Source organism: Drosophila subobscura, chromosome O (genome assembly GCF_008121235.1).
Source record: "Drosophila subobscura isolate 14011-0131.10 chromosome O, UCBerk_Dsub_1.0, whole genome shotgun sequence".
NCBI classification, from domain to species: Eukaryota; Metazoa; Arthropoda; class Insecta; order Diptera; family Drosophilidae; genus Drosophila; species Drosophila subobscura.
This window is the reverse complement of record NC_048533.1, coordinates 15,142,193-15,166,911: the sequence shown is the minus strand read 5'-3', so window position 1 is coordinate 15,166,911 and position 24,719 is coordinate 15,142,193. Positions and strand designations below refer to the sequence as shown.

At 46.5% G+C, this 24,719-nt stretch overlaps 5 protein-coding genes across 6 annotated transcripts in view; 1 reads left to right on the top strand and 4 right to left on the bottom strand.

Annotated features, from left to right (window-relative positions):
- Positions 1 to 84: 84 nt before the first annotated feature.
- On the bottom strand, positions 85 to 3,623 carry LOC117899018 (glutamate receptor ionotropic, kainate 2). The gene is made up of 13 exons (XM_034808777.1): positions 3,387 to 3,623; positions 3,158 to 3,318; positions 2,873 to 3,095; positions 2,425 to 2,817; positions 2,212 to 2,375; positions 1,921 to 2,151; positions 1,576 to 1,864; positions 1,241 to 1,517; positions 984 to 1,185; positions 700 to 925; positions 531 to 643; positions 324 to 473; positions 85 to 261 (listed from the first exon to the last, which is right to left on the bottom strand). The coding sequence occupies exons 1-13, from the start codon at positions 3,514 to 3,516 to the stop codon at positions 85 to 87; spliced, it is 2,736 nt and encodes a 911-aa protein (XP_034664668.1). The 5' UTR covers positions 3,517 to 3,623.
- A 249-nt stretch (positions 3,624 to 3,872) lies between these two features.
- LOC117899752 (neprilysin-4) lies at positions 3,873 to 8,422 on the bottom strand. 2 transcript variants are annotated; one of them, XM_034810003.1, is made up of 5 exons: positions 8,407 to 8,422; positions 6,056 to 7,698; positions 4,977 to 5,985; positions 4,517 to 4,920; positions 3,873 to 4,019 (listed from the first exon to the last, which is right to left on the bottom strand). In XM_034810003.1, coding segments are annotated over exons 1-4 (2,979 nt in total). In that variant the 5' UTR covers positions 8,408 to 8,422; the 3' UTR covers positions 3,873 to 4,019; positions 4,517 to 4,594. The 2 variants fall into 2 exon arrangements, with proteins under 2 accessions (XP_034665894.1, XP_034665893.1); XM_034810002.1 differs by lacking the exon at positions 8,407 to 8,422 and having other exon boundaries at positions 6,056 to 8,297.
- A 2,572-nt stretch (positions 8,423 to 10,994) lies between these two features.
- On the bottom strand, positions 10,995 to 12,514 carry LOC117899757 (telomere-binding protein cav-like). The gene is made up of 2 exons (XM_034810009.1): positions 12,319 to 12,514; positions 10,995 to 12,247 (listed from the first exon to the last, which is right to left on the bottom strand). Exons 1-2 carry the CDS (start codon positions 12,436 to 12,438, stop codon positions 11,522 to 11,524), a joined length of 846 nt encoding a protein of 281 aa, XP_034665900.1. The 5' UTR covers positions 12,439 to 12,514; the 3' UTR covers positions 10,995 to 11,521.
- A 474-nt stretch (positions 12,515 to 12,988) lies between these two features.
- LOC117899753 (transcription termination factor 2) lies at positions 12,989 to 16,914 on the top strand. The gene is made up of 5 exons (XM_034810004.1): positions 12,989 to 13,116; positions 13,183 to 14,297; positions 14,527 to 14,845; positions 14,911 to 15,767; positions 15,827 to 16,914. The coding sequence occupies exons 1-5, from the start codon at positions 13,050 to 13,052 to the stop codon at positions 16,589 to 16,591; spliced, it is 3,123 nt and encodes a 1,040-aa protein (XP_034665895.1). The 5' UTR covers positions 12,989 to 13,049; the 3' UTR covers positions 16,592 to 16,914.
- A 32-nt stretch (positions 16,915 to 16,946) lies between these two features.
- LOC117899756 (protein doublesex) overlaps positions 16,947 to 24,719 on the bottom strand; it is a 41,138-nt gene continuing 33,365 nt past the window's right edge. Inside the window, exons 4-5 of the mRNA XM_034810007.1 lie at positions 22,631 to 23,141; positions 16,947 to 17,836 (exon numbers count right to left, since the gene is read on the bottom strand). Of these exons, the coding sequence (XP_034665898.1) occupies positions 22,690 to 23,141 (452 nt within the window). The 3' untranslated portion in view covers positions 16,947 to 17,836; positions 22,631 to 22,689. The remainder of the gene's footprint in view (positions 17,837 to 22,630; positions 23,142 to 24,719) is intronic.

Sequence of the window (24,719 nt, the reverse complement as noted above, 5' to 3'; positions counted from 1 at the left end):
TCGAATCCAGTGGTAAAATTATCAAATTTAATATTTTGGCTTCTTATTTTATTCTCTGCCTCAGCTAGAGTATAATTCTTATTATCAATCGTCCTCATCCGCTGGCACATTCTCATCGGAATCCGTTTTGAGAGACTCTATGGAGTGAGAGGAGTTTCGGCTGCGTGAGTAAACCGATTGGGCGCTCTTCAGGGCACGCTCATTCTCCGAGAAGCGAATGACAATCTTGAACTCCTCAACCAGAGCAGCACAGAAGGGCACCTGAGTGGGTAAAACAACTATAATTCTGGCTGTGTATAGATGTGCTGCATAGCTGCACTCACCTCATAGCTTTTGGCCTTTTTGAATACGAAAATGCACCAACAAAATATGGAAAAGATGATGGAGATGATGGTGCCAACGGCGAGGACAGCATAAATGCCACTCAGGTTATCCACACCCAACTCTGAAGGACCATCGGAGCTGCTTTTGGCCTACAGTAATGAAAGAAATAATGCCAAAAATCTGCAGTAAGAACTCGCACAACTTACACTGCACACGCCAGCTCCGATCTCGTTCCACCATTTGTTCTTGAGCCTGGCCAGCACTCCCTGCTCCTGCAGCTCTAGCAGGGCATTGTTGAACTTATCGCGATATGGCCAATCTGTAATGGTAACCCATGGCTTGCAGTTTATTCGATGGGATTTACTTTTCACATACTTTTCACCATGGCTATGCCGTAGCCCTTTTCGTCCAGTGCATCGCCCACTTTCGTTAGATTGCACTCCCTCACAGTGTTGAACTCAATTGAGGTGGACTCCATGAGGAAAGCGTACTTGTTGCCAGACTTTACCTTCTCCACGCCATCCTGATTGTTGTCCAGCAACATGGATGGGTTATTGGTCATGTATTCGTTCATTTTCATGTAGATGGGATCCTCAGAGGTCTGCGAAAATCGTTGTACATAAATGAATGTGATTCCTTGCAGCATAAGTAAGTCCTACCAGGAAGAAATTCCTTGTGGATCCTGTACGCTTTGCTCCATACTGCACTCCCTCCTTATTGTCGGCCAGATCTTCAACGCTATTGATGGGACTGGTGGGATTTTCGATGGTGAGGAAAGCAGCCAGATTGGCAGTGTACGAGGACACCATAATCAGTGTGAAAAACCACCAAATGGCAGCAATGGTACGTGTGCTCAGGGATCTAAATGCAGATAGAAATTGTTACAAGAACGGGACTCAATGGCAAAGGGGAATACTTGGGAGCGATTTCGGAGCCCTGCTGCAGAAGGGCGCCCGTGGTGAACCAAAGGGAGTTGTTGATGGTGAACTGATTCTCCAGCTCTTCGGGCTCTTCGATGCAGGGAAATGGATTGTCCCACTCCGTGGGTGACAGTCGACCCAGAATGAAGAAGCACAGGGAGACGCCCACATAGGCAATGCCCAGGTAGAGCCACACCTCTTCTGAGAAGGGATCCATGAAGGAGAAGAGTGCCGGCGGTGCCTTTTGAGGTTTCACATATAAAATGGCAATGCCTGAAGCAGATTTCCGATTAATATTGAGGTGCAATTATTGCTTAGTGTTGAAGATTACCCAAGTTCATAAATGGTATCGAAAAGTCAATAACTTCTTCACGTTCCGATGTTATGGTCAGATCCGTGATGGCCAAGTCAGCTCGCCCCTCGACGATTTCCTTGAGCATGCCGGTGGTGGTGTTGGTCGTCTTGTTAAAGGATCCATAGTCGATGCCACCGTCCAGGAAGGTGAAGTTGAAGCCAAGCTTATCCGCCAGCTCCTTGATGAGGTCCACGCCATAGCCCTGATACTGATTATTGCCAATGAGTGTGTCTATACTATCCACAAGACTGGCATATGGTTTGGTCTGTGAATAAGACGGGATCTTAAATTGCTCAAAAATGCAAAGAAAACTCCACTTACCGCCACAGAGATGAGCACTTTGAATGTTTTGTTGACCAGCGAACCATCATCGATGTCATTGAAGTTGATCACTTGTGCTGGCCGCTTGAATTCAAAGTCCTTGCCCTCCTCCCAGGTGCCCACCTTGACCAGGCCGCTGGTCTGCAGTTCGATGACATCAAAGGTGAAACCCTTTCTCACATTACCCTCGAAAAAGATGCGACCCGTGATGGTTTTCTCCTTCAGCTCCAACTGCAAAGGAGAATCAAAGTTGAGCCTCCATAAAGGAAAGCGATATTCTGTTCTGCGCACCGATCTCATGTAGTTCCGGAATGTGGAGCCATCGGGTTGCACGTTGTCATGTCTCTCCGAGCAGTTTAAGATCTGCGGCTGGTAGGGCAGATGTTTGGTGGTCTCTGCAATGACTCGCACCGCATCGTAGGTCAGCGCCATGGCCATGGTTATGGTTGATGCCCCTGCCATAGAATTACAGAGAGTGAGTTCCTTTTGCAATCATTCACTTACCATTATCTGTGGGTTCGCTTTCGCCCAGCTCTTGATGCAGACGCTCCACCAGATCTCGCACCTCCTCCTGGTCCGGCGAGAACATTCGTATGCCTGTGATGTTCGCCTCGCTGTACTTGTACTCCTCCAGCTCGAAGGTGTGCAAGTCCAGGTTGCCGATGACGTACGTGTAATCCTCATTCATGATGCCCACCTGCTGGGCCTGCCGCAGGATCTCGGCCACGCCCTGTGTGGAGCCCACAACCACAATGCGACTGTCCTCCGATTTTCGTATGCGTCTCAGCACCGACTTGTAGTTTCCATTCAAATTGAGATCGTAGCGCATGACCTTAATCACAGGACCCTTAACACCGTACAGTGTCATCAGATGGTCCAGAATGCCCAGATATTCGGCTGTAATTTAGCATTGGATAAGAGCTCAAACGAGAGGATGATGTGTCATACTTACAGGACTCGTAGCAGAAGATGAATCGCGACCAATCGAACTGCTTGATGATGCCATAGAGTGCGTTTGCAATATCCTCCTGATGTGGATGCAGATTGAAGCCATCCGCCTGGACACTGCCCGATAGATGGGGATACACGAAGGGTATGTCCTTGGAGTCACAGGCATTCAGCAGATGCGATGCCGTGTGCTTGGCAGCTGGCCCAAACACGGCACCCACTCCACTCTAAGGTCAAAGTTTTGTGTTTATTTCAGTTCGAATTAGATAAAATAACAGTCTCCGATCACCTGCATCATATTGCAGAGTTGGGCAAAGGCCTGGACAGAGTTTCCGTAGGCCACTTGCTCGGTTTGTCCCACCAGCGGCACACTCAGCTCGTTGTTCACCACGGAGATGGCATGCTCGAAGGTCTGCCGGATTCTATCCGTTTCGTCGTCTGTGATAAGGCCTGCAGCATGTTTTGTTTTTGTTTTGTGTGAAAGTTTTGTGGGAGCGCAAAATGAGTGTTCCACTCACCAAGACGTATGGCCTGTCCATAGGAGCTGCTGCTGCCTCCATAAATCTGTCCCTGTGCTCGCTGGAGGCCAAGAAATGTCAACAAAATCAACCACAACTTCATTTTAAACATTATTGGACAATATTTCATGCCACTATGCCGCTTTCTTGGCTATTTCTGATTGGTATATATATAAATATTTTTGGAACACCACCAACGAACGAACGATCTCTCCTGAATGATCTTTAGTTGCTTGGCCGAGCGCACGCTCGCAACTGAATTTTCTTTTTTCGAAAATTCCACTCAAAAGTTCTCCAAAAATTTCAGCTTTCTTTTTGCTGCACAACCACACAACCAGTGTTGGAGAGTCCACGAAATATTGAAAGTTTGTGTAGATTTATTGTTCATTTACATACATAAATATGTACATACATAAAATATACATAATTAGAATTATCACAAACAAAAATGGTTTAATTAACTAAAATATTGCAAAGTACAATTAAAAATAGTTAAATGCTAGGAAAATATATATCTGTATGTATATGTAAATTGCAATTTTTTGGCACATAATCTTTGCTGTTTGTAGGAGAAACTTTCCCCACTGAATCCTGGACATATCGCAGGAAACGGACAGTCTGTTGTACGGCAAGCTGAAAGGTACATAAAACGCACATCAAAATGGGACAAGCAGACAGGCATAAACATTAAACCCCCGTCAGATAAATCTACTATTAATATCTCAATGCACTCCAACCCCGTGGCAGGCAGCAGCTAAAGTAGCACACACCAATTGCGTTTTTATTGGAAAGACAATTGGTGAAGTTTCTCTCCCCCCTCGCCAAAGAAGCAACTGCGAAGCATAAATCACCATTAATTAAGTGTGTGAGTGCGGCGGCGGGGCCCAATTGAAGTGCGATGGCGTTGTTGGCACAACAACAAGACACAAGAGCCCGCCGGGCGTCTGCTAAACGCTAAATGCGTTGATGAAGAATGTGAGAGGGTAACAAGCGCGAGTTACAGACACTTCACCCCAAGGTGACGTCTTCACCACAGTGCAATCTCTATCTCTATCCCTTTCTAGCGCTTGTCTTTCTGATCGTGGTGAATACGCACGACGGCAAGTGAAGCATATGGCAGATAAACTTACCAACTGGCGTGCATCTGGTGAGCGCTATGACTGCGTGGAATACATCATTTATAATACTCATAGGTAACTGTGTGAGAACTACCAAACGCTGCATTTGGTAGCGGGATTCATGGGCGCGTCCGCTGCACACTGAAACTCTCGGGCAAAGTCGTAGGAGTTCGAGAGGGTGCCAATGACACGGAAACGTCCCGGACTGTGGATGGCCGTGTTGAGTTTGTTGCGAATGGCCTCCGGCCGCATGGCGCCGCACCACACCTGGCCAAAGTTTAGGAAGAACAACTGCGGTGCGGTCATGTTCAGGCCTGGCAGTAGCTCGTCCTCCGCCTCATCCGGATGGTCCTTCAGCCAGCGTTTGTAGGCATGGAAGGCCTGTCGCAGTCCGCCATTATCCGCAATGTTCTCGCCTGTGCGGAGGAGTGAGGAGGTGAGGAGGAGCAAATGGAGAGGCAGTTGGACTTACCCTGTGTACTCTCCCCGTTGAGGACGATGCCCACCTCATCCACAGTGTAGTTGCTGTACTGGGCTATGATGCAACGGGCGCGCTCATCGAATCCTCGTATGGAGGAGTCCGTCCACCACTTGTGTATGTTGCCATTCCGGTCGAAGAGTCGCCCTTTGTCATCGAATCCGTGGGTCAGCTCGTGGCCAATGACCACGCCGATGCCGCCAAAGTTGAGCGACTTGGGAAAGTGGCGATGGTAGAACGGAGGCTGCAGTATGCCGGCGGGGAACATGATCTGGTTCTTGTTGCGGCTGTAGTAGGCATTCACGATGGCTGGCGCCGTCTGCCAGTTGGTTTTGTTGACGCGCTCGTGCAGCTTCGACTGCTCCGTGCGGGCAGTGTGGAGGAGGACGTTCAGCGTGTTCTCAAAGTACTTCTCCGGATGGATGTCGATGCCCGCGTACTTCTCGTTGAGCTCACCCGGATTGAGTATAAAGTCCGGATAGCCGATCTTCAGGGACATGGCGTTGACCTTCTCCTCGGCCAGCTGCTTGGTGATCGGATCCAGCCAGTCCGTCGTCTTCAGTATGTCCCGGAAGGCCTGCTGCAGGTCATGGGTCATGCGCAGCGTGTCCCGCTTGCTGTTGTTGTCAAAGTAGCGCGTGACGAACATGGAGCCCACCGCCATGCCCATGTTCGTGTTCACCTGGGCGATGCACACCTTCCAGCGCTGCGGACTCTCCTCCCGCCCGAACAGAGCGTGGTAGAAGGTCTGCTTGATGTCATCGAAGCGATCGTCCACATTGTTGATGCGATGCCGCACGAAGCGCCACATCATGTAGTTGGCAATGGTGCGGGGCTCTGTCTCGGCCAGCAGCGTCACCAGCTGCTTCATGTAGTCCACCGCATAGATGACAACCTCCTCCGAGTCACTCACCTGACGATCCTGCAGCGTGCTCAGATAGGCAGTCCAGCCAATCTCCGGCACCACTTCCTCCAGCTGCTGCAGCGTCATGCGTTTGTACAGCTGTAAAGAGAGAGAGAGAGAGTGGGAGTGTTGGTGGTGTGGTTTCAGGACTCGTCCAAATCCCCCTTACCTTGGTTACGTTGAGACGCTGCTCCGCTGGCGCTGTGATGCCCGCCAGCGATGTCTCAAAGGCAATCAGCTCTCTGGCCGTGCTCAGGGCATCCCGCTTGGCTGCACCCATTTTGTGCATCACCTCGGACATGTAGCGCTGGTAGGCCATCAGGTACTTGCCGTTGCTCGGCTGCAGGAAGTACTCGCGGGTGGGCAGCCCCAGCCCAGTCTGATCGAACTGGATGATGTTCTCCTCGGAGTTCTTGATGTCCGCTCCCACCCACTGCACGATGAGGATGTCGTTGTTGTAGCGCCGCAGCGTGGCGGCCAACGCCTGCCAGTTGAAGTTCGTGTCGCTCCACTGCTGGTCGAGCACTGGCCAGCCGCCCAGATCCCGGATGATATTGTGCAATGGCTCCAGTCCGCGACGGGCAAGCAGCTGGCTGTTCACACAGGACCTGTACAGCTGCTTGGCCTTGAGCTGGGCATCGTGGCGCGGCTTCAGGTACTCGCTGGCATCCACCACATGCCGCTGCTTGTCCTTGGCATTGGGAGCTGGTAGAGCGGCAGCCACTTCCTCCTTGGTCTTCTCGCGCGTTGGGTCGATGAGGCGCTTCCGCTTGGTGCTGTTGGTGAATCGCTTGTAGCGCATCAGGATGCGGTTGAGCAAGTGCCGCCGGCTGACAATGTGCCGGCGCAGACGTTTCGCCACCAGCTCGGCGGCCTGGTCCGTCTCCGTCTCGGGCTCCATGCCCTGCTCGTTCAGCTTCAGATTGTTGCGCACCTGAATGTTGCGCTCCTCCGGCACGATGGCGGGCGGTGTGCTCTTCTCGAGCAGATTCCGCAGCACGAGGTCGAGACTCTCGCGCAGCATTTCGAAGGTGTCGAAGCCAGCCTTGTCCTTGGGTATGGGATGGAGCTTCTCCCAGTTGCCGCACGCAAACTTGTAGAAATCCTCGCAGGGATCCACCGAGGTGTCCATGTAGCGCTTCATGGTTTGGGCCTGGGCCAGCCGAATGCCGTCCCGCGTGCCCTCCTCATTCCAGAAGGATTGCAGGGCGGCGGTCGTCTCGCTGATCTGTGCCGCCAGCTCCTCGTCGCCCGCCTCCCGCTGCTGCTCAGCCTCGCGACGCTGGCGACTCAGCTCCAGCCAGTAGGGCGCAAAGTCCTTGTATTTCTTGGGTGCGGACTTCTTCTGGAAGCGGTGCAGCTCGCGCAGAAGCTCCCCATCATCCTCCAGGTCGCTGTCGGGCATCGACTGGAAGTCCAAGTCAAAATCGGAGTTGGAGATGCACTCGCGCGGCATGCCCTGCGGCAGGAAGGAGGTGCGCGAGTCCTTCATCAGTGTGCTGCGATCCTCCAGATCCATGGTCTCCCCGTTGCCATAGCGATACGGCTGACAGCGCCTCGCCCGCTCCGCCATCTGCTGCTCCAGGTGGGAGCGCTTGGCCTGCGGCACCAGGAACTCGTCGTGGATCAGCTCGTTGTAGGTCTCGCCCTCCGGCAGCAGCGACTCGTAGCTCTCCATGTAGCCGGGCATGTTGGCCGTGGCAGAGGCTGCCCGCTGGTCCCGCATCCGCTGCTCGCTCAGCTGCAGCGCCGCCAGCATCCCGTCCAGCCGCATGATCAGAATTAGCACCAGAGTCAACGGCAACATCACCACTGGAAGCAACAGAAGCAGTTTGCAGCAGGTCAGGCCGGGACACCACTGCACCCGGCCCGTCTGCTGGTTAACACCCAATCCCAGCCTGACGCCGCGCTCCCGCTCCGACGAAGACCCGTGCACGGATGCCATTGATGCCACCGATGGCATCGCTAGCTTCAGCTGGCTATGGCGACTCATGGCTCTCACTCGCTCGCTCGCTCACTCACTGGTCGCGCCGAGCCGCAGTAATTGAGCTGCCTCTGTGGCCTTTATACTTTAATTAAACCCAATTTTTTCGCACGACGCAGTTGGTGAACCGGGCTCAGGCTGAACTGGACGTAACCGAGATCGCGAGTGTACTGTCGGATCGAGAACTGGAGACTGGACTGAAGAACGGAGAATGTAAAGACGGCAAAGACTTGTAGACTGAGGACAGCCGCGACAACCGAGAGTCAGTCGCGTTCGCTTGGTCAACTCAACTAAAAGATCCGCACGATCCGTCGTGGAACGTGGGATGCGCAATCACGGCGCGCGACAGCCAATTGAGCGCCCGAATAGCAGCAGCAGCAGCAGCGGCGGCAGCGGCAGCAGCGTCGGCGCCTAAATGAACGCTCGGGCGGGGGTGTGTTGTGTTTGGAATTAGTTGGTCAGTTGTGGATATCCACAAATCTTTGATCTGTTCTTTGAGAATTCTACAGCAATATTCGAATTATTAAGTTACTCACTGGGATCTAGAATTTGACTTGATTCGGTTTTAAATTGGAACTGTCAGAGATACATTTTGATTATGTTCTCTCAGCTATCATTGGATTAGGGTGTATTGAATTGAATTTACTCTCGGTAGTCATTTGGAGCTACTTAAATCGAAGATAACTCAATTATCAATTATGGCAATAGTGATCAAAAAGTTATTTGAAATTCTTTGAAAATGGAAACCAAATCAGCTCTTTTAGTGGCTTCTTCTACTTTTAAGTTACTGAATGATAGTTTTATCGAATTATCCAAACTTCTATTAACCTCATTCAAGTGCAAGTACAATAATAGCAGCATATCCACTTCCATTAATAAGATCTTCCGAGTGCGAGTATTTGTGTCTGCTAATCAACACAAATGGCAAACAAAAGCCACAAAGCTCAGATCATTCAGAAATTTGTGTCATTATCACTGGAATAGTGGCAACAACAACAACAACAATCATACACACTCACAGCAGGCAACAACCACATCAATCAACCATCAAGCAACAACACACAAAAAGCACAGTAAGAGAGAGTCTCCAGCACATGCACCTCCGCATTGACCTCTAGGCACCTCCTGCTCGTAGCGATGCTCACAACTGAATTCTGTCTAAATTCAATCAATTTAATTTAATTTCACAAAACAATTGCAGCGGCGACCCAAGCGGACACTGGACACAGGTTTATTGTGTGCGTGTGTGTGTGCGGGGCCTTTGAATTCTGATAGGTACGACGAGTATTACGCACTGGGAATGGATTTGGTTCGTTCTTTTGGTGTGTAAGGTGAGAGTTTCCTCGCAAAGAATCTCTTATTGGTGTTTATAATTTTGTAATCTCTCTCGTATTTTTGCACCATTCACACCATGTGGGTGCAAAGAGCAGCCTAGAGTCTTCGTGCGTGTGTAATGTTTAAAGGGAATTAAAGGTGCGTGAGGCGTAACTGAAAACCCCATTTGGTTGGGGTTAGTATTACAAGATGTTGCGCGGAATTGGTGGCATGCGATGCCATTTCATGTGCCTACCACCCACTCACACAGATGCACCTTCTAGCTGTGCCCCTGATCACTCCACTCACGCTTTTTGCACACATGCCTGAGGGTCTGAATTTGAGTTTCATGAACAAACCACACACACACACACAAAGGTGTACATATCTGCTCGTGTTTGTGCGTAGCTCATTGTGGGGAGGGGATGTTGCAGTTCGTTGTAATTGCAATTGCTTCATATGCTAATTTTGGCCTTAAACCTTTTAATTAGCGACTATGACCGAGATTAGCAAACGTGTCCCATTTATCAATCAGAATCAGCACTGCCATCCACTATTGTAGATGTGTGTGTGTGTGTGTTTTGGGTATGTGTATGCGTTTGTGTGGGTTGGCCTGCTGTCCCAAGAGTTATCCAATGGCTATACAATTTGCCAACGCTTCGATGGACTCTAATTTCTAATTGCCTTTTGTGTTCACTTGAACTGCGGTTCAAGACCAAATCATTGTCAGGTGACCCAGTAACCATATATTCGAATGGAGGCATCAGGTTTTGCGAAAAGGTAAACGAACGAGTCGTCAACCAATCAATAAATCAACTCAACAAAGCGAAACTGAAACCAGAGACTTCCTACAGATCACTTGCTGCTGCGGTTGGGAATATGATCTGGGGTTATCGACATCAGAACAAATCGTAGGAGCTGCCCAAGCCAGTGCAGACATTTGTCTCTCAACTGTCTGCTTTCGTTTAGAAGTTTTCAGCACTTCCGCATCTCAAGGTCGATCGATTGCAACTCATCGAGATGCACACAAAAGTGGTTTTGTATTTCCTATTAGCCAAACCGGTTGGATGCGCACTTTATCAGAGAACTAAATTGATCCCGACTTTAGCAGACTCCGAAAGAATGAAAGTATTCACACTCCACTCTCGCAAATCACTCACTCACTCACACTGGTGGAGGGACAGTCTTGGGCTTCTGGGCACTCGTGGGTCGACTGCCTGTCCGGATACGGATAAACTTCCCCACCAATTCGATTGTAGTACTAGGGAGCGCTACCGGTGCCTGTCGCTGTCGGTGGGGAACTAATTTCAGTTCGGAATTGGAAAACTGTTTTGCGTTCTGGAGAGGCTGCAGTCGTTGCTGTGGGAGGCATCTGCTTGTTATCGCCTCGGGGTTGGTTTGCAACGAGTGTCTGCTGTTTTATGGTTGGGTCTGAGACTGGTACTGGTACTGGTACCGACGCTGTGGCCACTGTTTTGGCGGATTTGCTTGGTGATCAGTTGTCAAACGATTGTGAGTAATGGTACCGATTTAATGGCATTTTCTTTACGAAACACTCACCTACCACATGGATTTGGTTTAATTGCTTAGCTATGACTTACTTTTCAAAGCAATGTGAAAGGGAATCAAATGAGAACTTTGAGATCCCCAAGTGTAATTCCATTTAATCGATTAAAAAGCTAAGAAGTATTTGGAATTGGCTTTTTCTGGTCACTCCACCATCGTCACTCATGTTTGTTCAGCTATGGCTTTTGATTGCCTTTTATTTCCCTATTCAAAGCCGCCCCATAAATGTAATAAATTATTTTTGCGACTGTCCTTTATGGGTTGGTTTAATCACTCAGATTTTCCACATTTCAATGTTTAATTAATTACGAAAGACAGCACTAGGCGTGTCCCTACACTACACTATCGCCATCATGTGCAAATATTTTGCACTGCATGGGGGGATGGGTCGCTGGCAGGAAAAACCAATTCTGGGCACTTAATATTGTAAATATATCTAAAATATTTTCTCTTCTCTTAATGAATATTCATTGGGACGCTTATTAATGGGTTGTGTGACAAACGCATTACCTTCCCAGCAGATCAATTGGGTTGACTTGAGTTTTATTTGTACGAACTTGTTGGCTCTTACATTAAGCTACTACTTATAAGATAAAGATAGAACCGAGTTTTCACGAATACACCTTCAACTTGAACGCAATCAACAGATTCAGTATTAAAGTAGTATTAAAGCAAGAACATGGAATAAGAGAATAAATGAGTGAATACAAAAAACACACACAGAGCAACAACAAATACATTCTTAAACATCCAATAACAATTATAATTGATTCATGGCGCATCCTCCTGTGTTGATGCAACCGCCACTTGTGTACCAAATTCATTGTAATCCTCACTTAAGATTGGCTGCGATAGCGAGCTGTTTACTAAGGACATTCCCTCCGAGTTGATCTGTAGGGCCGCATCCACCCAATCCATTTGGGACGCAATTGGAACTGAACTGTTTTGTTGACTTTGACTTTCTGGTGGCAATGACACAGTGTCACCATCATGCCCAATGCCCCACAATTGCGAGTCGTCCAGTGCGTCGGGCCGCACAGAATCTTCTCCTGTGTCTTCGACAACAGATGAAGCAAAGATATCTACTTCCGGCTCAGGCTGCTCAGTGCCCAGTTCTAACAAAGCCGGCGCCGAGTCCACTTGCGATGCAATGCCCACCAGAGACGGGCCAGAAAAAGTGTCGGACTGGGACTCACGTTCACGCTTCCAAACCTCCAGTCGCATGATGTTTCGCTTCTTTAGCCAGCTTCTCTTGACGAGATTATGACGGGCTACTTCTTCGTCAGTGTACGGTTCCACCATTTTCCTGACGACCGACTTGATGAGCATGCGATTGATGAAGCTCTCCGAGCGATTGTCCAAGCGGCGACCCAGCCGCTCCTTGGCGTCCCATAAGCAGTTGTGTTCTCTCATTCTGACGCGTACTTTCGTACGCAAACAGAGCTCCCTCAACTCCTCCGCGCTGTACTTTCGCTGCAGATCCGCAGGGGTAATCTTCTGCATGATGTTTAGATTATAGATTGTATATGAATGCTTTTGGTTTGATTTTGTTTATCATTTTAACTTACGCAGTGCTGATACCATTTGAGGGCTAACTCCTTCTCGCTTTCATCGAACATGCTCATTACCCTCTCCTCGTCCTCGGCCTGGAACTTCTCGAGGTAATCTGGTAGTCCTGTTTCTGACATGGCTACTATAATTTAATTTTATATAGCTAAATCAACAAATTTACACGCCAGTCACTTTTGAAATGCAGTATTAAAATACCAGCTGGGACTAGGGCTGTCAATATATATCAAAATATCAATATATCGATATCTTTTTAAATAAAAATAAATAATATATCGTGACTTGTTTTTCCCAAAATATCATAATCTTGATATGTTTTTTCGATATTTTTTGATATATCAAGTTCGGTAATTAACCGCAGGATCTTAATACATTATTAGGGTATATTGTATTTGTGTATATTGTGTATATTAAAGTACTACCTGGGACACAACAGGGTCGGTATATTTTGACTTTGAAATTGAGTTCATGTAGTTGGTTAGTAATTACCATGTAAAAAATTACATTTTCAAGTAACTTTTCTTTCGAAACTCTTTTAAACAATAAAAGAAAGCAAGCGTTGTTAGAAAATCGTGTAGAAATTTGTTTCATTGATCGGATTAAATATTTTTATTCTCAACAAATATCGATATATTTATATTTTGATATATATTTGACAACCCTAATTAAATGGCGCTGAGTTTGCAAGCGTGCATAAACATACAAATTTATAAATTTTAAACTGTTTGCGATGTCCAGTGACAGTGAGGAGTATTACAGCAACGAGGAAGACGAGGCAATCGGCAGCCCTGTTTCAGGTATTTATACAAGGATCTCTTATGTGAAAAAATCGTAGCACTAATGTTTGTGCCTTTGTTCTGCAGTGCGGTCAAGCCACTCTTCCCGCCAAAGCAGTGGCGGGAGCACCCGCAATAGTAATTCTGGCGTAATTATTGACGAAACCGAGTCGGAGTCGGGAGATGAAAGCATGCGTCCTTCCAGGGCTAAGCCGAGGCATCGTCGTGCTGTGATCGCATCAGACAGCGAGGATGAAGATGAGTTGGACTCGCGCGCGCTATCGCCGAGCACCCGCATGAGCATTACAGGTGTACGTCCACAGGATCTGAGCGATGACTCCAGTGAGATTGACTACAGCGACGAAGAGGCGTCACCAGGTACACCTGAAAAGACCTACAACGAGGAAGGCGAGCGAGCGGACGGAAATGCCCCACGCGGTCGACAATCCATCGATGGCGGAAGAGTTTCGCCACGCTACAGCACGCAGTTTGTGGGAAACATCGAGGAGACTTTGCACTCAACAGTATTTCCAGGGATCACTGAAGAGGTACTCGATGATTCGGGTGACAGCGATGTCCTCATTTTAAGCAACAAGGAGACTCCCATTGAAATCTCAAGCACGGATGATGAAAGTAGCAACAACAAGGAAAACTTGTCTGCTCCGTCACCCGTGCGCAGCCCCTATTCGCCCCGCAGTAGCGCTGGAGCACTAATCCCTAAGCCCATTAAGAGCCTCACGCAGCCTACCATACAGACGGCGTTCAAACAGAGCGTCTCCCCGAATGCTCCTCGCCGTTCCCTGATTAAGAATGAAAATGGAAAGGTTGTAACTCAAGAGTATCATCAGGAGGAGATGCGCAAGCTGATGGAGATGCGCACCCAAAAGATTGAAGCCGAAAAGCTCTATGAAAAAGTGGCCCAAAAGCTGCCGGACAAAGGCAAGCAAATCAAGCAGCGGATCGATACCTTGGGTCGGGATATTGAGCGGAAAAGTAAAATGATGAGCAGCCTTATTGTTCAGAGCAGCCTTCCACCGGTCAAGGTGACAACGGCGTTGAAGGCGCCTGGCAAGCCCCACAACGATACACCTGACTGGAGTGACCTGTCGGCAGCGGTCAACGCGATTCAACCCAAGTACACTGGAACTCAGGGAATGGCCACGTTCAACACGCAGAAAGCCTTAACGCTGGACTCCCTTAAGGTGCGTGCTAAAACTTTAAACTGCTTTGGGAACTGACTGTTTGGTTTTTCGTTGATGATGACTCAGAACGGATATCTGAGAATGTTCCAATTTGGGTCTCGCTGGGCACGAGTTACTGTGCGGCGTCTGTCCAAGGGCATTCAGAGATTACAAATTCATTACCTGAATATGTCCCACGGGTTACCATATACCGCCCTGAAGAAGCCCGACTAATATTTCGTTCTTCTAGGATCTACATGGGTCGCTGAAGGACTGTCCTGCGGCTGACGTTCTGGCCGATGATCCAGAGGGGCTGAAGGTTACTTTAATGGATCACCAGAAGCATGCGCTGGCGTGGATGTCTTGGCGCGAGAAGCAGAGTCCACGTGGCGGTATCTTGGCCGACGACATGGGCTTGGGCAAGACCCTGACAATGATTTCATCGGTTCTCGCCTGCAAGAACCGCCAGGAGAGCGATGCTGAGGGCCAGGCGGATAGCGACGGCGAGGAAGAGAGCGACACAAAGCGGAAAAGCGTAGGTGGATGGACCTCAAAGGGCCGCAAAGATAGTAAGTTAACTAATGTCCACCCAATGTTAAAGCTCCTCGTAACTAGTTAATTGTTGCCGTTGCAGCTCATCGCGGTGGGACCTTAGTAGTGTGCCCGGCCAGCTTGCTGCGTCAGTGGGAGGCAGAGGTCGAGTCCAAGGTCTCGCGTCATCGGTTGACCGTGTGCGTGCATCATGGCAACAACCGCGAGACAAAAGCCAAACACCTGCGCACGTACGACATCGTGGTGACCACCTACAACATTGTGGGCAGGGAGCACAAGGAGTCGAGTGCCTTGTTTGGTGTCAAGTGGCGTCGCATCATACTGGATGAGGCCCATGTGGTGCGCAACCACAAGTCGCAGGCGTCGATCGCAGTAAGCGAACTGCGCGGCAAGTTCCGCTGGGCACTGACTGGCACACCCATACAAAACAAGGAACTAGATATCTATGCGCTTTTGAAGTTCCTTCGCTGTTCGCCGTTTGACGATCTCAACACATGGAAGAAGTGGATCGACAACAAAAGTGCTGGCGGACAGAACCGTCTCAATTTGCTGATGAAGTCCATCATGCTCAGGCGCACCAAAGCACAGTTGCAGCTGGAGGGAAAACTGAACAGCTTGCCCGCCAAGCAGATGCATAAGATTGAGATATCTCTCGACAAAGACGAGATGAATGTGTACCAGACGGTCATGACGTATTCCAGGACATTGTTTGCCCAATTCCTGTTCCAGCGCGCCGAGAAAGACACGGACAACAACTTCATTTTCGATGCCAGCAAGCCCACATACAACCAAATTAAGGATCCTAATGGAGCCTACTACAAGTTGCACGAGAAGTTCGCCAGAATGGCAGGCCACCAAAAGGAGGTGAAGTCTCACGAAATATTGCTGCTTCTGCTGCGTCTGCGGCAGATATGCTGCCATCCAGGTCTGATTGATTCGGTAAGTTAATGATACGGGAATAAAGCGGTTCGGTAATTCACGATTAAACTTGCTTTTAGATGCTGGAAGGTGAGGAAGTTAGGAGTTTGGATGCTGACGACAGCGATGGAGAATCTCCGGAGATTGATTTACTGGCGCAGCTCAATAAGCTGGCCATTACAGACGTCTCCACTTCTCCGAGTCGGGCCAGCAGTGGCAGTCAAGGCAGTCGTGAGGGGAATGAACATGACGAGGCTCGCATTGCCAAGGCTTCCAAACATGTGCTAAAGCGCAGCAATCCAGTTTTCAACATGAAGCGTCCCTCAACGAAAATGCTCAAGGTGATGGAAATACTAAAGTCCTCTATTCTGAAGAACAACAACGACAAGGCCATTATAGTCTCGCAATGGACATCGGTGCTACACATACTGCGCGATCACTTGGAGAGTGATAATATGCCGACCCTTTCGCTGAATGGCTCCGTTCCGGTAAAGAATCGACAAGAAATCGTGAACCAGTTCAATGATCAGCGCAATCCGAAACGCATTTTGTTGCTCTCACTCACCGCTGGCGGTGTGGGCTTAAATCTGATTGGAGCCAATCATTTGTTGCTGATTGACCTGCACTGGAATCCGCAGCTCGAAGCCCAGGCCCAAGACCGCATATATCGCGTGGGTCAGAAGAAGGACGTGAAGATATATAAGTTTGTGTGCCTGGACACAGTGGAGCAGCGCATTCTGGGTTTGCAGGAGCATAAACTGGAGCTGGCCAATGGCGTCCTAACCGGCACCGGGGTTAGTTCAAAGCTAACCATTGATGACCTCAAGGGCCTGTTTGGTATTTGAGAAGGCCGCCGAATCTCGTTAGTTTTAAGCACACAAACTAGAGTTCATTTTATTTACAGCAAAATTTTTATTTTTAGTTATTCCGAAGTTGTTTTTTATTTTTTTGTTTGTATTTCTTTGTTTTGAAGCACTTGTATTTAATTTAGCTACGATACCATTTGAATTGTTAAGTGGTTTACAATGAGTTCCGTTTAAATTGAAATGTGTGTATTATTAATGTTTAATTTCCTTAGTTTATATGTATATGTAATCTTAATCTTCCTTAATCGCCTTCTCAGCTTAAGCAAATACGAACAAATTCAACTACAATTTGATTAGCATAACATTTTTGGTTGTTTTTTTTTTTGTGGTTTTGTGTTTTGTTTTTTGCAAAAACTGTACAAACGATAAAAGCCCGCAATGCATAAGGAAACAAAAGAAATAGTCTTAAGCTTAGTAAAGTTTCTACATAGCCGACGCTACACTATTTTCAGATCAGCTAGATCAGTTCTCACAAAGTATTAAACCGCATGCTCTCTTTACATGGCAGCGCACAGCCCTAGAAAGTGTAATATACTTATCTGATATATGGATATACTCGTGCATAAATATCTATGTATAATTAGAGACAATTAATGTTTGTATTCTTCAAGCTGATAATCTCATATCATATGTAAGAACAGATTTGATTAGGATCCCTCATGCTACCAGTTGCTGCCTGTACAGGTTCGTGTTCTAGATTCCGAATGGACGTGCTCAAGCCTAGGACTAGAAATCGTTTGTTTACTCGTACATACATATGTCTATTTGTCTATGTCTACTGAAATAACTTTTGTTTTAGATTTGTGCAGGTCAGTGATAGATTCTCGAACAGTTTCTCGCAGAGAAAGGTTTCAGTGTTAAATCTTTTATATACAAAACATACATGTACATAAATATATATTACAAATGAATAACGAGTTAAGTTTTACTAGAAATAGATGGATCCATCAAGCTTTTAGACCACTCCATCCATCAACGAGATAAGATATATTTTTATTAATTTAAGATTTTTGTTGAGATCAATTTGAAAATGTGTTCTTGGGATATCCTATTCCTACTGTTCTCTAATTTATCTTGAAATATGCTCGTACGTTGCTTAGAGACTATACATACATATTTATGTATGTATATGTAACATTCATGCAGTAGTCAGGATCGGGATTTGCGTTCCTTCCAGGGGTCTGTCTGGCCTTCGATCAAGCTGGCTGATAACATTAATTATCGCTGCGGAAAGAAAAAGACAAGTGAGAGTGGCATCAAATTATTATCTTGGAAAGGCACTTTAATCGAAATTCGTGCCTCATTAATAAGTTAGATTCAATATTGCATTGCCAATATGCTTAAGCTCATCAGCGGCATAAAACAATTTTTAATGGCAAGATACCAGCGCGCCCATATGGGTGCAATGTCTCAGCCATAAAATCCATTAAAATCATTGTAATGTCTGTTAGTCAGTAAAAGACAACGGCGAGGGAGACGTCGCATCAACATCACGACCGACTGCAGTCTCGGGCCTGCTTACCTGCGGCCCTGAGGTAAGCGCGTCCTCGGACGCAGAAGGACAAGCGCTGCTCTGGCGCTCGTAAAAGTCATTTTTATAGCAGCCGTTGCCCACGAAGAGTCCAAGTGGCTGGCTGCTATGGACAGTCTGTACAATATGGGGAGCAGCTGGGTCTGGCGACCCGAGAGCTTGATTTTTATAATGCGAAATGTGATTTTTACGACGCGTTTTAAGATAATGCGGCAAGACCCTGATTCTGGCTTCTCGATTCGCTTTGCCTGATTTCTAATTGTCGCACACAAACTAATTTGAGCTCAAGCGAACATTGAAAAGCACTCTGTGTACCACCCTAAACAACTCTTGAGCACTTTCGGGCCCAGCCACTTTCAATTCAATTGTTAAAGTATCCGTCATAAATGCCATGCTTCATCATGCTGAATTAGAAGTAGAAACATAAATGATGAGTATATTCCATAAAAGAACACAATAATGAATAGAATTTGTATAATTTTCTACGCATGTCAGCATCAAGTTCTGTTTGAAGAGTACCCACTATTCTCTATTCTCCTCACTTCTTTTGTTGGATTGATACTCTGCTTTTCGGTTTTCTGCTCGCGTCAACTTTTTACGATGGCCACGAAAATATTTTCCACCGAAAAAGGAGTAGCTGAAAATGATGCGGTTCTGCTACGAGTCAGTTGGGTTTGGTTTCGTTTTCGGATGCGGCTTCGGGTTCGGTTTTGTATACATCATACATTATTGTTTATTTTTTAATAATGCGTGTCCACTAAAAACCAGGGTGAAGAGGCCCCATAAACGGCGAGCAGCACTGTGCACTGTGCACGCGAAGGCTCACGAAAGACGATGAGGAACAATAAACACGAACGAACACCAAAAAACAAAAACGAAAAAACAAAAGAATTGAAGCGATTGTGCCCATGCAGTGAAGGAGAGTGTCGCGGAGGAGCTGTGTAAATGGGGCAGAAGAGAAGCAAGAGAAGAGCCCCATTTGGAGGCAAGAGCAGAGCGAAATTCGAGCAGCGTAAGCTGAAACCGAAACCTCGACACTCGCTCACAGAAAACTATAACATTTTTGTTTCTTATTCCTTTATTTTGTTGTGTTTTTATTTTTATGGCAAGCATTGCATTTATTATGGCTGCCTCCGGGCAGTGAGCAGGGCCAATGCCAGACCTGGAGATGGGGCTAGGGACGATGGCTGTGAAGCATCAAAATGAAGGGATTTACTTTTTAATGACAAGTCAGCGGAAATTAGAAATCAGCGGAAATTGTATGGCAACAATCATATCCACTCTGCTATATACATTTTTTCTGTGTTAATGTTGGTTAAATGGCTTTGCATACTTAAGCTTTGTAGAGCCGAGATCAAAGCGAAGAGACTACAAAGTTGCTGCTCTTATGGAAGCGAGCCGGAAGTCGGCAGTTTGTAGCATTTGGTCTTGAGATCTTGAGAGTCGCCAGAAATTGTCATAACCTTTCAAATATATTGAAATTTAAATATGTTTGTGTGTACTTATGTGTATTTTGGCTTTGTTTTCTTCAACTCGATGACCAATGATTTTAGAACAGTTTTCAGATTTATTATTTAGATATTTAAGTGGATAAAGACAGAACGGGGTGAAAGCTTTCTCCTCGTGAATTTAACAATTATCAAGGAAATTTTTTGAATAATTTGACTTGCTAAATACCTACGAAAATTAAGTCATTGGTTGTCAATTCGGTCTGTTTTGTGTCTCTTGTTTGGCCACTTTGAAGTTGACATACCTTGTACATACATACATATGTCTGTCTATTACTTTTGATGTGCCAAAACATAAGTCGAATTACAGAAGAGAAAAAAATGATCAGACTAGAGAAAATTAAAGCAAAAACTAAGACGACAGCGTGGGTCGGACTTTCCCTGACTTCGATGCATCGTTTTTTCCCCTGTACTTACTACGAGCGGGTAAAGGTGCGGAGTATTGTCTACGGAAATGCGTGGCAGAAAATGGAAACACAATATCGTAAAATGGAAACTTATGCATTTATTGCCATTTTGGCCACGGCAACAAAAGGCGACTTGGCACGGAATGGAAGTGCCATTCGAAAGGATATTTGCTCCTGGTGCTCGGTGCCCGGTGTACGTGTATTTGTGTCTCTGCGAATGATATGCTTTCAAGGAACTGCTTCTGCCAGGATCTCCCCAAGGCTCGTAAAAGTTTTCGGTATTGTTTGCCCGCTTTTATGGGTTCGAGTTCTGCCCGGAATAATTGTTTGTTGTTCTTGATGTTTGCTTCCTATTCTATTACTTTTTTTCTGCTTCTTTTTAATAAGTTTGATTTGGCAGATCCCCATGCCCATGCCCATGCCCCGCCGTAGCCATGTCCCTGTTTCTGCCCCATTCGTCACAGAGTTAAATGAACTTTGTGATAGTTTTACGAGATCTCACTCTTCGACTTTGTAGTCTCGCCCTCTCAAAGGAAAAATTTAATTGCAACCCAAAGTGTGCTCTAGGCTTAGAAGAAGGCACAAATACTTTTGCCAACTTACTCGTACGAGTGCCAGCCAGCAGAGTGGTGAAAAAATATTTCCACGCAGCTCTTGTGCGATTCAGTTTCGGTTTTTATGATCCAGACCCATAAAAACCGAACACAGCGTTGCGTCTCTTTGATGCGATTGCCACAGGAGTGCAGTGAGAGGTGAGTCGAGGCGAGTTGAGGTTTTTAATGTGCCGCAAGGGCGCGCGAAAAACAATCGAAGGGCCGAGAACGCAGGGCGATTCCTAGTCAAGAGACTGGAGACAAGAGACAAGAGACAAGATTTAGATGCCAGCTCTTGCTCTTTCATATTTGTGCAATGCGAATGTTTTATTACCATTGACGAGACCAAAACATTGAAATATGCATTCTGAAGTGTCGTCTTCGCGGTCTGGTCCGGGGGGGGAGCATCGTAAAATGTGCGAAGCGAAAGTTCTGATGCCCAGCATTATGATATCTGTGGCTGCCAACGAACCTGAGAACCTCCCCTCTCCCCTCACCACTTCCATCTGCGACAGGGCAACCGGAGATGCCCCTTGCCGCTTCTGGGGCGCCACTTGAGTTTTTAATTAAAGCAAATCGCTTAGCAAAACAAAAGGCAACAAAATGCTCAAATGCTGGGAACAAAACGCCAGCCTCGTCCCGTCCGTCTCTCCGAAACTAGGGGCAACAAAAATGCCAGCCAGCATGGAAATTTAACACTTGCTTCTGAATTAAGCAACTGCAAAGTGCAGCAGCCAGGCAGCGGCAGGAGCGACAACAATGCCCTGGCAAGGAATGGCCAAAATGCTTCAATTGTCGGCACCCGAACGCTCGGCAGGGGTAGGGGCAGAGGCAGAGACTGGGCCATCCAAGAGGAATTGTTTTTCATCTGCAGACGCAGCAAGCGAGACGAGGAAGCTTTTGTTGCCCACGTTGCAGTCATCAGGACAAATGATGAAAAAGCCATTGCATACTTTCGTGCGCAGTCCGGAAATGCACCCAAAAGCAACAACAACAAACCGAAAGCAACGTGGCGCAAAAAGGAAAACTTATACGCCAGGAGCTCGGAAGGACATGGCCCGGAAAGGCAGCCAACCTAAATTGTAAACATAAAACTATGCTGCGAAATTGATTTGATTAAAGGGAACGCGCCTGGGGCAGCATGCGAAATGAGTTGGAAGCGAGAAAATGGCAGCATGGCCACTAAATCTATTCGAATTCAAGGCTCTCTAGCAAAAGTGTTAGGTTTCTCGTCCTAGCTGCGTAATAAAGCTGCATGATTGAAATTCATGATATGCACATACATATATGTCTGTACATACATATGTACGAAAGCATTCATGACAAAAAAGACGGGTGTATTCTCCTTTAATAAGATTTGTAGGTTTGCCACAAATCTATATTGATTGCACTTAGATACAATTGATCTCATTTTAAATTTGAGATACTGTTAAATACATTAAAATATGAAAAATAAGAGATATGCATAAAGGAAATTTGCTGAGAAGTCATTTAACAATCTTTGCATTGCATATGCTGGCCCCATTCCATTTTCTCTCCCATTTCTCTAAAATAAAGTGTGGGAAATTCGCAGAGGTTATTGACTTGCTTAAATGCAACACTCTAAATTATAGAAAGAGATGGTTCGGTTTTAGGCATTAATTAAACACAATCACCCAATGAAGTTCGAAAGTGTTCGAGGCTTGGCTTGCTATTGCAAGAGGTGCACCAAATTTGCATTAAAAAAGGAATTAAGTAATAACTACTGTCCACAAATCTCTGTCTGTTCGTACAAATATTCGTTGGTATCTACATAAGAGACATTTACATACATATATGTACATATGTAAAAGCAAATCATTTTCTTTAAATCAATTATGTAATCTATTGAAATCTTTTGGCCCGTGAAAAAACGAAAGAGTTTCCTGGGTGTGTTAGCCATATCCTACATATATTGGATCTCCAATTACTTTCTCCTCCGCTTTTGCTTTTCTACTTACACGAAGAGGACGGCTGCCGCTGCTGCTGCTGCCACAGCGGCGGCAACATTGCGATACTGCTACGTGGCAGCCGTGGAGCTGACCAAATGGTGACCATGATGGTAGGCGCCGTTGCTGCTGCTATGCGCTGGCGGCGGCGGAGGCGGCGTTGTGGGCGTGCCCGAGCGGGACCTTTGGCGGTGGGTGGGCGTAGAGGTGGTCGCCATTGTGGTGATCGCCATTGTGGGCGAGGCGGCCGAATGTACGGTGCCATTGCTGCTGCCGGGCCGCGAATGTTTCTGATGTGTATGGGCCGCCGCGCCGCTGGGACTGGATGGGGAGCGGCTCAGGGCCAGCGGCTCGGGCGTCGGCGGACGAATCTGCGTGAGTGGCAGGTGGGTGAAGTGTGCTCCGTAGCGGCCCTGCTCGATGCTCGGATATGTCAGGTACATCGGTGCTCCGTTCACCAAAGCCATCGGCGTGTAGTAGTTGTAATAGATTTGGGCTACAATACGATTTATTTCTACACGTGCTGTGGATTGGATCAACAGAAAAGTCAGATTAGAAATGAATTTCACTGCAAAAACGACACCTTCAAATGGGGACAAATTAATTACTCGGCTTTTACTTGCCAAGCAAAAGATTACCGTAAATTTTTTGTTTGTTTATCAATATCGTTTTAACTTAGACTTAAACTAATTCTAGAAAATACTCTTTAGTAAAAAACACCTCGTTGATGATTACTCTTACTAAGTTTTCCGTTTTCAAATGCTTAAATTTGCACTTTCAACATATTCTAAACTAGAAAACGATTAGTTTACATATTAAAAATATTGAAATATCCAAAATCCAATATAAAAACGCGCACATTTAACCCTTTTAGCAATTAAAAACGAAAACTTAATTAACACATTTCTTGTCAAATTACAATTTAGTTTTTCTTTTAAAAGTAAAAGTTTTGGGATGATTTATTACTGTAATTAAATAGAATTAAATTTAAAATTAATAAATTAAATGAAATAAATCAATAAAAACAATACAAATTTTACTTTTGCCGTGGCAGACTGATTTTCCACACATTGTCTATTCAAGAGAGTTTTCACTTCTAATTGTAAATGATTTAGTTATTATATAATTTAGTTATGTTAGGTACTTTAGTTCCTGAACTGTCGTTGGCATGCAGTCAAAATGTATAATATACATATGTAAATAGATACATACATATATACATTTACATATGTGTATTTGTGTGTACACCTTTTCTCAAATTTATGCTAATTTTGGTTTCTTATTCATTTGGGGGGAAATCCTTCATTTACATGCACGACGCGTCCTATATAGTTGGCCATAACGTTGGTTTTCACACTTTAAAACAAAAATGTCCAAGCGGTTAGGGGAGTGGCAGCAGTGGCAGGTAGTATAAGGTATGCGAAGGCAGCCATAACATTAACTATGCCCGGCACTAAATGTCTATGCCATCCGACAAAGATTTGCGCCATTTTGGAAGGCACCTGGGGACCCGGGACCGGGCCCGGGCCGGCCCACCTATGGCCTCGGCATGCACTTTATGTGCAACCTTCGCACGGTGCTCACACAATAAACCCTCCCCAGCACGGCGACCCTGCCGCACCAGAGCCCAGATCCCATATCCCATACACAGGCAGAGTCAGAGTCAGAGCCACATCCCAGCTCCAGTTGGAGTTTCTGTTGCAAGAGCCTTTTGTCTTCCGTTGACTCCCCTCCTTATCTGCGTGGCAAAAACTTTTCAAAATTTTACTGCTTGCTGCAACATCAAAATGCCAAGTTTTTACGATTACTCTGCTGCTGCTGCTGCTGCTGCTGCAATTTTACTTAATTTTAATGGGATTTTTTTCTTCCGCCAACTGCAGAATGCATTAAACAGGGCCAGAAGAGCATACGAGGCAGAATTACGCATGAGCGTGCTGCTGCTCCTGCTCTCGAGACTCCGAAAATATTTGATAGCAAATAGGTACAGTCGATACCGGACCCAACCTAAGTCGCAACTAATGCCGCCCGCCCATTGTGCAATTTGACGAAATAATAAAAAGTCGTAAAGAAGTTGTGACCTGGCGCTGGGCAGCAGTCCAAG

Coding starts and splice junctions, on each gene's coding strand:
- LOC117899018 (XM_034808777.1), bottom strand. CDS start 3,516: ATGAAATATTGTCCAATAATGTTTAAAATGAAGTTGTGGTTGATTTTG. Junction 3,096..3,157: donor AACTCTGCAATATGATGCAG/GTGATCGGAGAC, acceptor CTTTGACCTTAG/AGTGGAGTGGGTGCCGTGTT. Junction 262..323: donor AAAAGGCCAAAAGCTATGAG/GTGAGTGCAGCT, acceptor TTACCCACTCAG/GTGCCCTTCTGTGCTGCTCT.
- LOC117899752 (XM_034810002.1), bottom strand. CDS start 7,879: ATGAGTCGCCATAGCCAGCTGAAGCTAGCGATGCCATCGGTGGCATCA. Junction 5,986..6,055: donor AGCGTCTCAACGTAACCAAG/GTAAGGGGGATT, acceptor CTCTCTTTACAG/CTGTACAAACGCATGACGCT. Junction 4,921..4,976: donor CAACGGGGAGAGTACACAGG/GTAAGTCCAACT, acceptor TCCTCCGCACAG/GCGAGAACATTGCGGATAAT.
- LOC117899757 (XM_034810009.1), bottom strand. CDS start 12,438: ATGTCAGAAACAGGACTACCAGATTACCTCGAGAAGTTCCAGGCCGAG. Junction 12,248..12,318: donor TCAAATGGTATCAGCACTGC/GTAAGTTAAAAT, acceptor AACATCATGCAG/AAGATTACCCCTGCGGATCT.
- LOC117899753 (XM_034810004.1), top strand. CDS start 13,050: ATGTCCAGTGACAGTGAGGAGTATTACAGCAACGAGGAAGACGAGGCA. Junction 13,117..13,182: donor AATCGGCAGCCCTGTTTCAG/GTATTTATACAA, acceptor TTTGTTCTGCAG/TGCGGTCAAGCCACTCTTCC. Junction 14,298..14,526: donor TAACGCTGGACTCCCTTAAG/GTGCGTGCTAAA, acceptor TCGTTCTTCTAG/GATCTACATGGGTCGCTGAA.